Source organism: Gorilla gorilla, chromosome 19 (genome assembly GCF_029281585.2).
Source record: "Gorilla gorilla gorilla isolate KB3781 chromosome 19, NHGRI_mGorGor1-v2.1_pri, whole genome shotgun sequence".
Lineage (NCBI taxonomy): Eukaryota > Metazoa > Chordata > Mammalia > Primates > Hominidae > Gorilla > Gorilla gorilla.
This window is the reverse complement of record NC_073243.2, coordinates 53,698,649-53,717,064: the sequence shown is the minus strand read 5'-3', so window position 1 is coordinate 53,717,064 and position 18,416 is coordinate 53,698,649. Positions and strand designations below refer to the sequence as shown.

Genomic DNA, 18,416 nt, shown 5'->3' with positions numbered 1-18,416 from the left:
ATACTGTGGTTGATTCTTTTAAAGTCACTATCAGCAGGAAGAGCCAATGGGAGTGTTCAGTGAGGGAGTGGGGGTGGGAGAGGGTCAGAGAGACAAGGAAGCAGCCAGGTGCCAAAGCCGAAAGCATCATTTGACTTTAATCCTGTTCTAGAAACTCTGGTTGACATCTAAGTAAAGTCTGTTTTTATTTTGGAAGAAAATCACTCTTGTTTATTTGGGAAAATATTTTTATAAATTAGTTAAGTCAAACAATCTCTGAGTAATCCTAAAATTTGAGGTACTTGAGTGGCTTATGAGAATATACAAGTGAAGAGTGTATTAAAATAGAGATATAAATACTAGACTTAGGAGCAACCAAGTCCTATTAATTGAAAAGACTGCTAGATTGGGGTGGGGTGGAGAGGGGCTTTCTAGTATCCTGAAACTGGGAACAAAATCAGGGAAAAGAAGATAAAAATATCTTCTGTATCAAAAACAGAGCCCAAGGCTATGAACTAGACCCACTCTTCACCATTTGTCCTGGTGAGACAGTCAAATTGGGGTGGCTCTGAGCAAGGTGGCTGGTCCGTGCTGCCTAAATATGGCTACAAAGGCATAACCTGAAACACCAGATGGGAATGTTCAGATGCAACCCAGGGATGATCACAGGCTGGGTGATCTTATAGACTAGAGGGTCCCACGGAGCCCTAGAGTGGGGACGAGATGGGAATCTGAACACAAACTCTGCCACTCACTAGCAGTGACACCTAAGACAATCACTCCATTGTTCTAGACTTCATTTTCTTTGCTTTCAAAGTAGGACTGAAAGCATGTGATTTGGGAGGGTCCTGAGGTTCTGACTATAGTCAGACAGGTCCACATATGGAAGGACATTTAATGCTTGGGTATTTATGTTTGCACTATTAGACTGCTGGGTTGAGATGTTGTAGAAAACATCAGAATGCTAGTTGGGAGCTATTGTTATTGTGATTCCAGTTACCCTAAATCCTTCTTGACTCCCCAATGGGTATAAATACATAATAATTATGACTATTACCCATAAGGCCTCAGTCAACATTAGGGGTGTTAAATTAGCTGAGTTGTTGGACCAGAACACCTCTGAGGCCCTTTTTAACCAAGGATGTCTCATGATCCCAAGATTCTTTTTGGACAAACTTTAAACAAGTTAAGATCAGGGTCTTTAGGAAAAAGTTATCTGTCTTTGCTTCTCTTTCATATCCTTCTCTCCTTGTTTTAGAAAATTAGATTCTTTTGGGGATTGGTATGGGGCAATAGGAAAAATGAGGAGTCTAGGCAGAGTTTTTGTGATGAGGCCAAGATCTCCTAATTCCATGGAAGAAAGTGAGATGGCTTGTTTAATGTGGAAAGGACTGAAGTTGTGGATTCAAGGATCAAGGATATATTTTTCCCCTGGACTGTTTCTAGGCTGGAGGAGCTGCACGGGATTCACAGTTGAGACTACAAGATAATCTGCTACAAAACTTTTATTTTCCCACCATCCCAAGCACACCACCCACCTCAAGGCAGGAGCCCAGATGAAGCATATGATATTAATTCTCAAGGGTTAAAACACTTTTCAGTATTGAAATTTGGGAAGCTTGAATACTTGAAGGTCACATACTTTGTTGGTGGCAAAATGAGCTCTAGATCTCATCTTGTTATTAGTCTGCTAGGGTTGCCATAGCAAAATACCACAGAGTAGGCAGCTTACATAAGAGATTACTTTTCACATAGTTGTGGAGGCTAGAAGTCCAAGATCAAGGTGTCGGCAGGGCTGGTTTCTGGTGAGGCTTTCTCCTTGGCTTGCAAATGCCCGCCTTATTGCTGTGTTCTCACCTGGTCTTTCCTCTGCATGCATGCCCTCATGAGGCTTCTTCCCCTTCGATAAGGAATTCAGTTCTTTTGAAGAAGAGTGCCATCCTTATCACCTCATTCAAGCTTAATTACCTCCTTAAAGACCCTGTCTCTAAATAGAGTCCGACTAGGGGTTAGGGCCTCAACATATGAAATTTGGTGAGACATAATTCGGGCCATAACACTCCCTAACTCCCCATCTAATGTTCTCTCCACAGCAACACACCACACGCCAACAGCAATGTGTGTGCAATGGGTGGTAGGAGAAAACTAATTTAATTATTAAGTTGTGAAAAATCAGTGTTTTTAGAGAGATTCCAAATAATTATGGCACTCTTGGGTATTCACAGGTATTTTTTTTTTCTTTGTTTCAAGTTTTAATCAAAGCTTGTATATAAGATTACTTTATTCCTGCATCTTCTCAATTGTTTCTTCCTTGTATTTGCCCTTTTCCTTTCCTACTTGGCGAGATTTGGCTTTCTGTTCAAGGATCTTTTCACGGTCTTTGTCCAGTTTTAGCCTAGTGATAACCACCTTGCTGGGGTGAATGCCTACGTGGACAGTTGTGCCATTAGCCTTTTCCCGCTGCACCCTTTCAATGTAGATAACATATTTCTTCCTGTAAACCTGGACTACTTTGCCAATTTGCCGACCTTTATAGTGTCCACGTACAACCTGAACTTCATCACCCTTTCGGATGGGCATGGATCACACGTTGTACTTCTGTTTCAGCTCTTTGGAAAGAGGGGAAGACATAATCTTCCTTCGAATGTGGGAAGGTGCATTGAAATGCCTTTTGCGGTTCTTGCTTCGGTTGGGAGTCACAAAGGGATTAAACTTCATTTTGGCCGCTCCCGCTTCGGTGATAGCCGCAAAAGGGAAGAGCCAGAGGTATTTAATAAAAGGTAATAAATGAAAAAATAAAATGCTCTTTCTTGCTCTAATTTTAAGGCCACTTCAAGGATGCCTTGAGGGGTCATCTTTTGATATCAACCAGAATTTACAGACTTCAGTATTTCTACTAGGTGCTTTAGCCTGGATGAGAGGCTAAGACAGGAAATTTTGCTATTTTATTTAATATTTTTAAAACTGTCATGAGAAAACAGGATTGGATGACAGATGGCAAGTATGTGACATATGTGACATCATTTTATCTTCTACCAGTGGCAGACATTACTTAACAATCATGGCATTCACTGAACAGAGCTTCAGAATACATTCAGTGCAGTGCCTCAAATAGCATTTTTTTTTTTTTTTAAAGAGAGGGTATGTGACTTTGGGAGGCTGAGGCAGGTGGATCATGAGGTCAAGAAATTGAGACCATCCTGGCCAACATGGTGAAACCCTGTCTCTACTAAAAATACAAAAATTAGCTGGGTGTGGTGGCATGTGCCTATAGTCCCAGGTACTTGGGAGGCTGAGGCAGGAGAATTGCTTGAACCCAGGAGGCAGAGATTGCAGTGAACCGAGATCACGCCACTGCACTTCAGCCTCCAACCTGGCAACAGAGCAAGACTCTGTCTCAAAAAAAAAAGGCATATGAGGAGATGAAATAATGTTGCCAATAGCTAGCATTAATTGTGTGCCTACCAAGTCCCATACATTGTTTAAATTCTTTACACATATAAACCCATTTTTTCCTCATGACCACCCTATCAAGTAGGCACCAATAGAATTAACATTTTTCTGGTGGGGACAATGAGGCACAGGCGCCCAGCAAAGAAGTGGAAGAACTTGGATTTGAACTCAGGCCATCTGGCTCCAGAGCTGTGATCATTGTCATTCTGCTATACTGCTCTCTCTCACTCTAGGGGCAGTACTAGAGTTAATGGGGGGATATTGCAAAGAGTCAACTTGGGTCAAAAAAAGAAAATAACTTTTTTTTTACAGTAGGATGGTTCCAATAATTGAATTGATAGTCACTTGTAATATTCATCTCCCTATCACTAGAGACACCAAGCACAGTTGTAGAGCTATCTGTTAGGGTTGTGGAGCAATTAGTTTCTGAACTGGATAAAGAATGGAGTGAGTTGGGTTATAGCACTTCAACTTCCATTTGGCTCTAAAAGTCAAGGATTCCTTGACTTAAGCAAGGATTCCTTAACTTAAGCAGTGCGAGCAAAACTAGAAGGAACCACAAGTGACATCCTTCCTGATTCTTTTTTACCATATCCCTTACCCCCCAGCATTGTCGAGCAGAAAGAATGCCCAAAATTTGAATAAATCACACAGCATTTCAAAAATAGACACTCACTAGATGCCATATAAAACTCACACAGCCCCAGAATACAAACAGTAGTTGTGAAAAACTAAACTGAATTCTATCAAACCATTGTTCCTTCATTAGTCTGAGCAGTCTTACTCCTCTTCTTATCACACTTTTCTGGGAAAGGGGACAAGTTACAGCAACAATAAAAGTTAGGTAAGTTTGTTAGTTGTCAATGAAGTTGACAATGTCTTCAAATATTAACTCTCTCTTTATCTTGCCTCAAGAATGGCATGCTTTGCAAGGCAAGCATCCTTCTCTGGAATGTGACCTTGGCTCTTCCAAGGAGCAGCAAAGAAAAATGCCATCCGTATGAGGTTACCATTTACTGATGGGAAAGAAAATTAATGGCGGTTGCCAAATCATTGCAGATGAAACTCACATATGTCAAATACTGAGGAATCTTCTAATACATTATATGTCATTCCTTCCAAGATTTTTATCCAAACAGCTCTTCTACACTTCTGAAAGTCTGTAGTGTTACACTGTGAGCCAAGTGTGAATGGCCTGTGTCACTTGTACACAGCTCCTGTGACCTCCTGTTTCAAGACAGAGTTTGACCCTTTCCTTGGACCAGCTCCAACCCAGACTGTAGCCTTACTTCCTAAATTTTTTTTTTTTTAGACGGAGTCTTACTCTGTCGCCCAGGCTGGAGTGCAATGGCGTGATCTCGGCTCACAGCAACCTCCACCTCCCAGGTTCAAGCGATTCTCCTGCCTCAGCCTCCTGAGTAGCTGGGATTACAGGCACGCACCACCATGCCTGGTTAATTTTTTTTTTTGTACTTTTAGTAGAGACGGGGTTTCACCATGTTGGTCAGGCTGGTCTCGAACTCCTGACCTCGTGATCCACCTCCCTCAGCCTCCCAAAGTACTGGGATTACAGGCTTGAGCCAGCATGCCTGGCCCTTACTTCCTAAAACTTAAAGAACAAAACTCACAGAGGAGTCCCTTCTGATTGACTGGTATACTTCAGAGGACCCACCCCTAGGATCAGCTTGAGTCCAAACTCCACTACTGAACCAACACGTGGCACCTTGGGCGAGTCACTTAAGGCCTCCACTTTCTGTCACTTATTTTCTGATACCTGGAATAGAGATAGTGACCTTTGGTCTTGACTAAATCACAAACAAAAAAAGTGAAGATAAAAGAAAACTCAGTAATATATAAAGACTGGTTAGAAACACAGGCGTAACAGAGACACAAGGGCAGTAGAGCACCCTTTCAGTGATTCACTTACGGAGGTAGTTCTGGAGAGTCCACAGGGGGTGTAGTTATAACCAGCAGGTGCTAGTGTTTATACAGGACGGATCAAAATCTGTCCTCAGGATTTAAATGTACTAGACTATTGAAACTGGATACCTAATTCCAGGTTTGAGTAATTATGAAAAAGTAGATGCATAGTTGCAGTGGGGGAAAAAGGTTTATGTTTCCATTTAATAGTTTTCCAAATGTATGTTCTGAGAACGACTTAACAAATGGGTTTATAAGGATCAAGCAATCTGCTACTAGACCAATGTAAACCTAAACAACTAAATAGAAAAAAAATGTTGTTTTGAAAATTGGGTTTTAGATTTTAAGGAGATTTGGAGGGAATAATAGGAAAGATTGTTAGATAAACTTGTTTCCTGCTTAAGAAAAAATAGTCATAAGTTAATACATGATGATAGAAATAAAGGAAGAAGAATGACAGCTAACATTTCTGAATACTTACATTCTATGTATTTACATCCTGGCTGCTTACATTCTTTCCCTATTCTAAGCACTTTTCACGTATTAACTCATGTAGTCCTCATAGCAACCTTCTAATCTAAGTATTATAACATTATTATCCTCATTTTACAGATAAGTAAACTGAGGTAGTAATCATCCTCTTCTCACTCTTCTCAGCAATCAAACTTCATACTTAAGACCAGCCTGTGAGGTGTGCATTACACATCCTATATGTGGTTGGTTAATGAAACTGAGATTCAGCCGTGTTCAGGTCACACAGTTGGCAACATCAGAATGTGACCCTGATCTCCTAACTTGAAGAACTTTCTCTCCTGAATTGGGATGCCATCCAGTTAAGCCATAATAATGTGCTAGAAGTCCTTGTCTAAAGACTTTCTGAAATTAGATGTCCTCTAATGCATCGTTTAGTGTCTTGGTCCCACACTTGTCTTAGCAGGTCAGCTACATCTGGAATTGTGTTCAGTCCTGGGTCCTGCTCCAAGCAGGATTTCAGGGCAAGGGCATGGCCCTGGGCGAAAGGTCACTTCCCTTTTGAGATTCTCTGACACTCTCCCCTTTCTTTTTAAGTATCCGGGCACCACTGGGCCTTGAATTGTCCAGGCTACTATCCAGTTATTTCTTAAGGATAACTTTGGCCATCCAAAATAAATCCCAAAAAAGTGACCAGTTAAAATAGTATATTGACAAATTACTACCATGGGTAATATGCATTTTTCTTTTTCTTTTTTTTCTCACATATTTTGCTAACTGAGAAAAGGTTGGCACCCCTTGTCTGGTTCTCTGGTCCAATCTATTTGTGTTTCCAAGTTTTGTACTATTAGACTAATAAAAAAATAATGCTCAGAGACTTGTCAGACTTCTTCCTGTATTGAAGCTGACCACTGCACACCCCTGAGACAGTCACTATGACCGGGTGTTCACCTTGAGGTCATACAGTGCATGGGAACAGTTACATAAAAGCCAAAAGAGGGGCTCAGCATGAGGTCAGGAAGCAGCCACAGGCAGCAATGATCAGCTCTTGCAGTTGTATTCCTGCAGCTCACATGCTCTGCATTTGGGCTGACTTACTCAAAGTTCACCCAAGTAAGCCATTGGATTGATCATGAAATCAGGATTAATTCCCCTGCATGGGGCCTCTGGCCTCTTTCCATCAACATTTTTAGAAGGGTAAAATTTTATGTGTTTTTTTAAACTAATTTTTTCTAGTGTTTTCCCTTCATTCATCTGTACTATTGCTTGATTGTAACCATAGTGCATATACAATGGTTTAATCCTGCTTTTTATTTACTTAGTGGCTTATCATGGGCTTTTTTTGTTATAATTGTTTTCTACGTAGCCTTCATAGTGACTGTTATTATTTGGCTGATCAGGCAGCCATTTCTACTCCCCTGCTCCCTTGCTTGTCTTCCATTATAGATTAAAACAAAAACCCCAGTGTTTCTAAACACCCTGGTGCCAGGAGTACTCACATACTAAAAGGCCAAGGAAACGTGAAGAGACGTCTACTGAGAGACTTTAGAGAAGGATTTTATTTTCCAGATAAAAGGGACAGACATAAAAGAAGGAGAGGTGCTGAAATCACTCTTCTTTTCTTTTCTTTTCTTTGTGCCTTGAATTGGGTCATCATGCCTGGAGTTTCAGCAGCCATATTGCAGTCATGAGGAGATAGGTGTGCAGACCAAACGCCAAGATGCTAAGAATGGCAGATGTAAATGTTAGAAAGTGTTTAAACCAACCCCAGGACCTCTCACTTCTGGACTTTTTGTTTCGCAAATAAGAAATGTCCTTAGGGTATAAGACTCAGTCAGTCAAGTATTCTGTTTCTTACAACAAAAAGCTTTCCTAACTGTTGTGGTCTTTGCAGTCGTCATTTTAACTTTGTTCAAATATGCCTAGATCCTGCAAACCTTCGCAATAGCAGGCAGTTTGTGGAAGTATTTCATGGAACCTTCAGGTAGCTTTGGGGAGTGACCAGGGTGTAAGAAAGTTTGCTTGATGGCACAGGTTGCGTCTAGTCTAACTTTGTCCCCTTGCCTTTATTTCCTGGAAGCTGCCTCGTGGCTCAAGGCAGAGGCCTGGTCTATTATTTACATTTTTCATGCCCCAAGAGTGTCTCCGAGAGATTCCCTAGGTATCTGACATACTCACATGAGGCTGACAAAGCATTAGGCTGAATTGTTAAAATTAAGCCAGGAGCTGGAAACCAGGCTGATTCTCTGTAAAATTTAGAGGGTCTTGGGTAACTTGTCTTCTTTCCTTCCAACTTCTTTCCTCCAGTTTCCCCTTCTCCTAACTGCCTGTGTCTCAGCGCATCTACTCTTTTAAGGCCTCTTCAAGTTCTGAACCTTTCCCTGCCCCCCTTGCTCATTCTGCATCCCTTTTGCTCTCTTAACCAGCAGTCACCAAGGAAAAAACAGCCTTTTCCAGGATGGCTTCTTGGGCCTCTTGGGCCCACGTGCTGAAAGAGTATAAATCCCAAGGTCCAATAAGTTAGAGAAATGTTGCCTGCTGAATGCGTCTTCTAGGAAATTCACTTTGTTTATCAGGATAGAGAAATTGTTTGAATCTCAATCAAGCCACTATTTCTCAAACATATATGACTTCCAATCCTTTATTCCATGTTAATATTCTGTATATGCAGGTTCTACCCATCATTTGGGGGGAATATTGTGCTGAAGACACTCTGAAGTGACTGATCGTAGCCACAACTCCAAATTCTCTAATTTTGCACACATTTCCCCAATCCTGTAGGCTAACCCCAAATTCTTTAGTCTGGCTTTTTAAGGTCCTCCACAATATCTACAATCTAGTTTGGAAGCCTCATTTCCCATTATTCTTCTATATGAACTTTCTGCTTCAACAAAACTCTCCTATTCCTTGTCCCCTAAATAGTCTCTGTCCGTTTCTGCCTCCCTATTTGCATACATATTCTTTGGGGGGAGGGGCTTCTGAAATTTCATAAAGACGAGGAGAAGTGTCAGAAGTTCTTAATTAGTAATTTAATATTGTATCTTTTGGGATGCTTTGTTGCAAGCCACAGAAATAGGCAGTACTTAATTTAGGAAGAAGAATTTATTGAAAGGACACTGGGAAACTCAAAGAATTCCTAGCGTATCCAGAGAAAAAGGCTTGAAGACTGTGCAGCCAGGAACAACACTGTAAATTCCACTGCAGGATTCATTCATTGAGGACACCATAGCAGCCATACTGCAGCTGGACACTGCAGCTCACACCATCTGCACCATCAGCAAGTGTTCTTGGATGCCGATGCTAGAACCACTGGCCCTGCTGCCTCTGGGAACTGGATGTATCTGCCATTGTGTCTTAAATCTGCCAGAATGGATTCGGCATGTTCCTTTCTTTTTGTCACTAGCAGATCCAAAGACCATCTGATTGGTGGAATCTTGATCACGTGTCCATATCTAGTGGCAAGGGAGACTGGGAAGTCCAGTGTCTGGAATTTCAGCTTCTACAGGAGGAGCTGGGCTCTGTCTCATAAGAGAATTTCCTAAAGAGAGGAAGAAGTTTCAGATGATGAATGGTCAAAAAGAATGACAATTGTCTATATTGTTATGTCACGGATTATTGAGAAACACAAGAGAAAGAAAGACTTTTTTAATACCCCCAAAGGAGTTTACAGTTTAGCTAAGTAGACAAGATAAACAGATGAGATTATTTAAAAATAAGATAACATATAATAATGTAATAAATAAGACTGCTTAATTAAAAGATACTAACATTATGCTGAACATAATCAACAGAGTTAGAGAAAGTATATTTATATGTTACAGCTCCAAGCCATTGCTTTTCCAACAGATGTTTTTCTAGGGCAAAATGTATGTAAACAAGCCCTGTTTGCACCTAGAATATTTCCACACATCCAGCCAGCTTCATTTTCCAAGCTTATTTGCATGAAGGCAAGCTCCTTGATTGCCCAACAAGATGCACGGTGCTCAGGACTGAGCCATGTGTAATTAAAAAAAAAAAAAAAAAAAAAAAAATATATATATATATATATATATATATATATATATATATATGACAGATATTAAGTCTGAAGAATCAGAAACAATGGCATGAACATGGTAATGGGTATAGGTTTTGACCTGGAGTCAGAGGGAAAGAGAATGAGCCTGGGGTTCTGGGAAATCCATCATCACTCTTCTGCATTGTGTGGTCACTTCTGTCCCTAGGGAAGGGCAGTGCTAAGCCGCACCGGGGTAAAGGCCTATGCAGAGCCAAGAGTTGAGTGCTTTTCCTATGCTGTGTCAAGGTCACTGCTGCACAGGGCATTTGGGAGCTCTGCTCCTGCAGTCAGCCAATGGCCACTCAGGATTAACAGTGAATGCTGTGTGGGCAGGGCTGGAAAAAAATGGGTCACTTGGCTGGTTATGGGATATAGAAGGCCAGCAGCCAGGGCCTCCACCCATAACAGCCATCCAGTCCCAGGGCCCTGCTGCTCCTCCACCTTTCTCTTTCACGCCATGCAGCTCTCTGCATCACATTCTCCACCTTTCTAGGTGTCAATGTGGCCTCCAGAAAGAGGGTGAAAGTGAAAACAAAACTAGGGGGAAGACATTAGGTGACAGCTTCACTCCTCCAAGAAGGAAAGGGATTGTGCAATATGGTAGAAAGAAACCTGATTCAATAGCTTTCTCTAGCTATTATCTGGGCGATCTTTGGCAAGTGATTCTCCCTTCAAATCATCATCAGTAAAATGGGATGATATGAGACAACTCGTATGAAATTATAGCATACTAAAAAGAACAACTACCTACAACTAGGTTAGTTCAAAAACTATCTTCAGTCCTAAGTGATACTTAGGAGTGATTGCAGCTCAAGCTGCTGGTGAGGGACAGCTGATAATCTTCTGCTGTGGCTCTTGGCTTTGTTTGCATCCAAGAAAGTTCTTAAAGAAAAACTCTTCTATGTTAAGATTGGTTGGTGTAATCAGAGCACAGGCATCAAGAGGAGCTCTCATCCAGCCTGGTCATCCACCCCACCTGCTTGGATTCTCTTTTCCATATCATGTGTGCATGCATGCACACACACACAGACACACACACGCTCACACTCCCATCCACACACCCCTGAGGAATGCATAAAGTGTAATAATGAAGTAATGACTAATGCCTAACAAGGGCAGTATGTAAAATGTTGTGCCAGTAGTGGACCTAGACTCCCAGGTTTGGAAATCCTGACTCTGCAGTTTGCTTGCTGTATGACCTTTGACACATTCCTCAACCTCTCAGTCCCTCAGTTTCCACATCTACAAAATAGGATAATAATAGTACCTACCACATAGGATGTTGTGAGGACTACCTGGGTTGATACACATAAAGCACTTAAGGTAGGACCCAGCATGCAGTCATTACTCAATAACATTAGCTATTATAATTTTTAATATTATTTTCATACATCTAACTGAGTGCAGTTGTATTCAAAACATGGGTAAGAAGAGGAAAAATGGATTGTACACATGTTTTGTGTGCTGTGTCTTCTATATACATGACTTTTTTGAATCCTTACCTTAACCTGAAGCTCAGGGCTATTATTATTCTGAGGCTGATGTCCAGACAAGTAACATGTCCAAGGGCTGGAAAATGGGGAGTTGACATTCAAACCCAGGTGCTCCTGGCCCTGTGCTCCCAGAATGCCATGCTTTCCCTTCTCTGGGACACTGCCACCATCACCTGAAATCATCAAAATTCTTCTTTGGGAATTTCCTTCAGAACTTGATGACTGTGTTTAGAATTTCCTCAGCACTGGCAAATCTTCTTCTTTTGAAAAATACATTGTTAGCATTTTTAAAAAGTCATTTATTGTCAAGATGAATAACTCAATAGGGTAATACTGTTTGGGGCTAAAATTAAGGTATGATTAATGTTTTTAAGTGGCTGGTAAACCAGTTCTGGAAACAATTCCAAGAGTAAAACTTCTGAAATATTTTTGAAAAACTCAATATCCCAGGAAAACTGCATTTCCCAGCCCTCTTTTGGCTATGTTGGCTCTGACATACTTCTGTAGATGGGTTTTTAACAGCTTGGTTGTTCCTTGAATATGTAAAAGAACATAGATTAAGACTGTTTGCTATGGTTTGGATACTTGACCTTTCCACACCACATATTGAAATTTGATCCCCAATGTGAGAGGCGGGGCGAAAGGAAGGCGTTTGGGTCAGGAAGACAGATCCCTCAGGAGGAGATTAATGCCCTCCCTTGGAGGTAAGTGAGTTCTCGCTCTATTAGATCCTAGCTAGAACTGGTTGTTAGAAAAATCCTGGCACCTTCCCCTGTCTCTGGCTTCCTGTCTCACCCCGTGATCTCTGTACACACTGGCTCCCCTTCCCCTTCCCCCAAGAGTGGAAGCAGCCTGAGGCCTTCACCAAAAGCGGGTGCTGGTGCCATGCTTTTTGTGCACCCTGCAGAACCATGAGCCAATCAGCCTCTTTTCTTTATAAATTCCCCAGCCTCCGGTATTCCTTTACAGCAACACAAGTGAACGGAGACACTATCTGAGCATAATTATGAGTTGTGTTTGGGGCCTGTGGTAGGATGTGAGAGTTGGCATTCCCTGCTCTTTGCCTGCCTTTCTACAGTGATGTTCTCCTCCATGGTCCCTGGAATATTCTTCTGTCTCCAGGCCCCACAAACCCCAGAACCATTTTGGAGGACAGCATGACAGAGGAAGAGGAATGGCATCGAGAGAGGCACTGTACATGCATTATTTTATTTATCCTCAGAGCAGCCCGTTTCACTGGGGAAACTAGGCCCAGAGTGGGTCCAGAACCTACTCCAGGTCACACAGCTGGACAGAGCAGAGGCAGGGGTGGCACTTGCCTCTAGATTCCACTTTGCCTGTGGCCAGAGCAGCGTTCTGGCCACCCCAGGCTGGAGCACCTCCCTGCTGAGCCCTTTTAAGTAGCCTAGATTCGGAGGCAGAGCAGTGTAGGCTGGGGTGTAATTAAGTCATTAAGCTGACTGCTCTGGCAGGATGAGGCTTTCTGGCCCACTTGTTCCTGGCTTCAGTAGCACCGATGGTTCCCGGAGATCATCCTCTTTGTGCAAGTGTTTGACTCACTGGTCTGTACTGGAATTAGATGGATCCCTTTGCCACCACCTCCGGCCTCTAGGGCTTGTGCTTTGGAGGCCCAGCCTTCACATGCTTCTCCTCCAGAGTAGGCTGCCAGAGAGAAGCTGCTAGCTGTGTTAGTGCCCTTGACACGGCTGTCCACATTAACTTCAAGCACTGCCAAATTGGCAGGTTAAACAGGGAACCATCACCTTTTCAAATTCTGTGTTTATCTTATATTTTATCTACCCCAGAACTCATCTCCAAAAAATGGGGAAAGAGAGATGAAGGGGATGATAGAAAAACAAGGTAGCTGAACTTGTACTTTAATTGAAAAAAAAAACATAATTACTCTAAGCAAAAAATAGTTGTAGACGAAAGCCAATGTCAAAGAAACAAAGTGATCAAAACCATATTAACTTTATGTTTCTTCTCTTCCCACCTAACCTCCAGATTCTTGACTTGTTTCATCCTACTGGTTCTTTTCAAATTATACCTGTGATAATTCAGCTGTTAAAAGAGGAGTTTTGAAGTCCTGTTAATACGTGACTTGAGGAAAATCCAAGGTAGGGAGAAAAATTAAACTCCTCCACCACTCTGGGGAACTTGGCTTTCTAAGGAGACATTGTTTGAAAACCAAGAACAAGCCAGAGATGACCAAGATTAGGTTTTATCCTTTGCTTCTCAAGTCCTGATCCTAATCCATTAGAGCTAATTTTGCCTGATGCCTTTTCTGTATGCTCTGGGCTTGGGTGGGTTTCTCTTAGATGGAGGAAGAGTCAGGAAATGGGTTATGGGGAGGGAGAAAGCGACAGATTTCATTAAACTGCCAAAAATAGGTTTATGCCAGTAATAGCACGTATGATGCAAACTTGCTTCTACATGCAGAATAATCGTCTGTATGGGAAGTTGCTTATGAAGATGATGACATTTAAGAATTTGGCATCCCAGCAGTTTTACCTTTGATCTTGGAAAACTGCCCAAAGTAACTAAGTCATTTACAATCTGCCTTGCTTGCCATTTGAATTATTTTGAGGGTTGAGGGGGCACTTTCTTCTTCATTGTGCATGACCGGAGGCCTACTTTCTGATCTAAAAAGCAAAATAGGTGAGTCTCACCCTCTGTGATTAAACAACACAAGCTTTGCTATACAGTGACCTTATTTATACTCCAAATGACAGCCTACAGCAGATCGCATTTGACAAATTTTAATCCTCTTAAACTGAAGTCTGAAACAGATACTCGATAGGCTCTTCATTGCGCCAGAAGTGACAATGCTGTGCTCCTCATGAGGCTCCAGTGGAAGCTGAATCCTCACAGAGGGGCAGCCATCTGGGACTCTGGGTGGAGGCCAGCCCACAGCTCTACACCTCCTGTCTCACCTCCACTCAGCTCTGAGGGTGGGCTGAGGGCAGAAGGAAGTGGAGCTGGAGTTGTAGAGACAGCGGTTTAGTGGAGGGCTCTCTGTCCTGGCTAGTTGAGGTGCGTGATGGGTAGTGGCAGAGAGAGGGGGTAGGGAGTGGGGTGAGGGAAGTCCAGGGAGCCCTGACAGGTGGAGATGGGGAAGTTGGGAAGATTGGAAAGAGAGCGTGTAAAGGCAATGAAACATTTCCCCTGCTCCTGAAGAAAAAACATGGACGAGGAAGACATGGATGTTGAGGCTTTAAAGCTGTCTTTAAGTAAGGGAGATTGTTCCAGATTATCTGGGGGCCTGGTTCACTCCATTGAATGGCCTTCAGAGCAGAACTGAGGCTTCCTGATGAAGAAATTCTGACTGTGCAGAGCAACTTTGGCCCGTGTCCAAGAGTTGAAGTCTGTCTTTTCTGACAGCCTGCCCTATTGATTTCAGACTTGCCTATCCAGTCCCCATAATCAGGCAAACCAATTCTGTGCAATAAATCTGTTAATATCTGTCTCCTTCTGATGCGGTTTTACTGGTTAAAACTTGACTGATGCAGATTTGCAGCCTGGAGTCCCCTTCCAAACGTGAGAATCTGTGGCTTCAGCTGCTGGAAGCCTGGCTGTGGCAGAGGCCCTCAGCTGCCAGCTGTCCTTAAGGAGTGCTTTGACTGAGCAGAGTCCCCTTGCCCCAGGTCACACTCCCTTCCCAGGGCAGCAAAGCTCCAATGACTGTCTGATGTGGGGCTAGAAAGGCTGGGCCCCTGGCCCCAACTCTGGGTAAACCCGAGGGCTGCCTCAGCTTCAGAGCTCCCCATGAACTTGGCTGAGGCCTTCATTGTGGCTGCATCATAGCCCCACTGCTCCCTTCACCCCACCCTCCTTTCTTCCCTTCTTACCCAGGCATTGATTCCCAGAGCACTGCCTGATAAACCTCCTGCCCAAGAATCCTCATCTGCTCCCCGGGAAACCCCATCTGTACCAGGAACCTTGCTCCACTGAGTTTCCATCTATTTCCTGTACCTTTGACTTTCCCTTCTTATTCATCTCTTTGCCCTCGCCACATATAAATGCTCTAGGCTCTCCCATATTAAAAAGAAACACAACCAGGAAACATAATAACCATTCCTAAATTGTGTCATCCTCAAGTTGTGGCTGGTTTTGTTTGTTTGTTTATTTTTTCCATATCCCAACTTCTTGAGGAGCTAACTGGACACTGTCTCATCTTCGCCTTCCACTTACTCCTCGATACAGCATGGCTTTTCTCAGCTGCCATCACTCCCTGAAATTGTTCTCAAGAAGGTCACCAGCAACCTCCTCTTTATTAAAATCCCATGACACTGTTCAGCCTTTCCCATGTGTGACTTGGTGACTGGCAGCGTGATTTTCTTTTGCCTTGATGAAATTGTTGTCTGGCTCCAATAGCCTCCATCACCCCCTCTGCACTGGATTCCCATATATCTCCCTGGCTGCTTCCCTTCAGTGTTCTTCATGGACTCCCTTTGTCAGCTGTTCAGTAGCTCCCTTTGTCAGCCTCTTTCTACTCTATACTCTCTCCTTGGGCGATTTGGTCACATCTGTAATTTCAAAGGTCACCTGTGTGCTTAAAGCCTACCAAATCCTTATTTCTAACCTCAGCCTCTGTCCTGGACTCTCAATGCTGCATATCCAACTACTGAACTTTTCTCCCTAAATGTTTTATCTTGTCTAATACTGAATTCACCCTCACACATGTTCCTCCCTTCTGAGCTAATAATACAATACATTCTTACCACCAACAGAGCCTGCAGTGATCTTCAATTCCGCACCCCCACCCCACCTCCTCCGCCGCTCTCTCTCCCTCTCTCTCTCTCTCTCCCTCTCTCTGTCTCTCTCTTTTTCTCAACTCAGCCACTGGCCACTAGGGATTGTGGTATCATCCTTTTAAATAGTGTATTCTCTCAAAGTAGCCCTACTTCTCTCACCTTAATATTTCATCTCAGATCTTCACTGTCTCACATATTTTATAGCATAATAAACAGCGTTTAAAGCTGAGTGATCTGTGCTCCACACGGTGGAGGGCTTGGCTCTGTCCTTTCTCTGGTTACACCGCTAACCACAAGTCAAGAAGTCCATAGGACCTACAGGACATTGCCACCATGGGCCCACACACCCCAATTCCAGGCCATGTTTCCATACCTAGAACTGTGGATTCCCTGTCCAAATGGCCTGAGCCTGCTTCCAGGGCTGACGTGGGACTCTCCCACAGATCCATGCCCCCACGTGTATTCTCCATTGCTGGAGTGCATGCCTGTAGGCTTGAAAGTGGCAACAGGTGGCTGTTTGCAGCGGGGAGGGACAGAGGCTGGACGGAGGAGTCAGATAGTTCGTATGCACATGTGTGCAGAATTTCCTGTGGTTCTAGATGGAGCTGGGGTGTCAGGCAGAGGGAGAACAGGGGTAACCTGTGACTAATTTCAGTCTTTCTCCCAGCCCCATGAATGCTGGGGAAGAGGGTTCTGGTTATGAAGCATCTTTTATACACCAAGTACAAAGCTAAATAATGGGAATTAAAGATGAACCAGACATACTCATTGCCCTCCAGAAGCTCAGGAACAGACAAGAAGGGGAGCCATTATAAAATGAGATGAAATCCATTTTCATAAAGGCATGTTTGAAGAGCTGTGTGGGGTGGCAGGGTCAATCCCTGCCAGATAATAGGGAAAGACTTCTCGCATGGGAGAACATTTGACCTGAAATTTGAAGCTTGAGAGTAAGTTTGCCAAACCTGAGAAAGCCACTGTCAGCAAAGAAAACAGCAAACATTCAAAGAACCATGGGCGGCTTAGTGGGCTGGAAGCTCTGGGAGAGGTGGCTGGAAAGGCATCAGGACTGTCATGAAGGGGCTTGTGGGGTTTGCTTAGGAGCTTCTACTTCATCCCAAAGGCCATGGGGAAGCTTTATGCATTTAAAGTTGGGGACTCAGTTGGTATTAGCCACACGTTTGAAAGATTTCTCTGGACTAGCCTCTTAAGGGGTTTCCTCTTCTCCAGCATCCACACCCCTCACTGAGAGTCCAGCCATCACCCTGCTGCCAATCTCAACCTTCTGAAACCCACATTGGATGCTGTCACTCTTCTGCTTCTTCCCATTGCCTCCAGGTGAGAGCCGCATTTCCACTCCCTTTCTGTCCAGCCCCTCTCCTGCCTGCTCAGTCTCTGCCATGTGCTTCTTCTGTTGCAGACATACCCCATCGCTGGCCCCACCCCAAATACACCACACTTTCAGATTACTCTGCACCAATGCTCTTCTCCCAATTGCCAGCCTGAATAAGTCCTTATCTTTCAGGCAGTATAGTGGAGAGAAAAGAGCACAGATTTTACATACAGATTGATCAGGGGTATATTCCTGGTTCTGCCACTTCCTGGCTCTGTAATGTTCAGCAGGCCACTGAAACTCTGAGCTTTGGCTGCCAAACCTCTCTAAGGGACGTAACACCCACTTTTCGAGGCTACTGTGAGGATTAAATGCAATAACAGAGGTAAGTGTGTGGTGTTAGCACAGCCGACTGCACCTGGAGTGAGCCTGCTGGACCCACAAGCCTGCTGGACTTCAGCTTTCCCCACAGCTGACCCTGCTGCGCTTCCCAGTATGTATATCTGGAATCTGTCTTAGTTCCTTGCTCTAAGCCAGCCTGGTTCCTGCCACATTCTTCACACCAAGGGAGGCCCTGCTCCCCAAGCCCCAGCCATTGCCTGGTGTCCTGCTGCAAACCCAGGGGATCCCTGGAGGCCACGATGCTGCCATTTGCCCGCACTCCAGCCCCTCTCCACCACCATGTCAGCCCCTGCCGGAGATGGATGCTGACACCCATGGATCCGAGCTCATTGCATTGTTTGGATGTAATTTTGATTTCATTGCTATTCACCTACAAAGTGGCCTAGCTCCTAAGACCAAGTTCTGCCTTTTTCCACCTTATTCGCATCTTCCCATCAGCTAGCAAAGGATGGCTTTGAAATCTGTGCCTTATACACTGTACAATAAGTCCCATGGCTTATGACCATAACTAAGGTGATTATGTAATTTATTATCTAAACCATTACTTTTTGAGACTG

The 18,416-nt window shown here is 43.5% G+C and overlaps 1 protein-coding gene and 1 pseudogene across 1 annotated transcript in view; both read right to left on the bottom strand.

The window, feature by feature from the left end:
* Positions 1 to 2,207: 2,207 nt before the first annotated feature.
* LOC101136368 (large ribosomal subunit protein uL24-like) lies at positions 2,208 to 2,724 on the bottom strand (annotated as a pseudogene).
* A 4,640-nt stretch (positions 2,725 to 7,364) lies between these two features.
* The window catches only part of LOC109023845 (uncharacterized protein C5orf67), a 96,283-nt gene continuing 85,231 nt past the window's right edge, over positions 7,365 to 18,416 (bottom strand). The window contains exons 5-6 of the mRNA XM_063700445.1: positions 11,383 to 11,546; positions 7,365 to 9,361 (exon numbers count right to left, since the gene is read on the bottom strand). Coding sequence (XP_063556515.1) covers positions 9,347 to 9,361; positions 11,383 to 11,546 — 179 coding nt within the window. The 3' untranslated portion in view covers positions 7,365 to 9,346. The remainder of the gene's footprint in view (positions 9,362 to 11,382; positions 11,547 to 18,416) is intronic.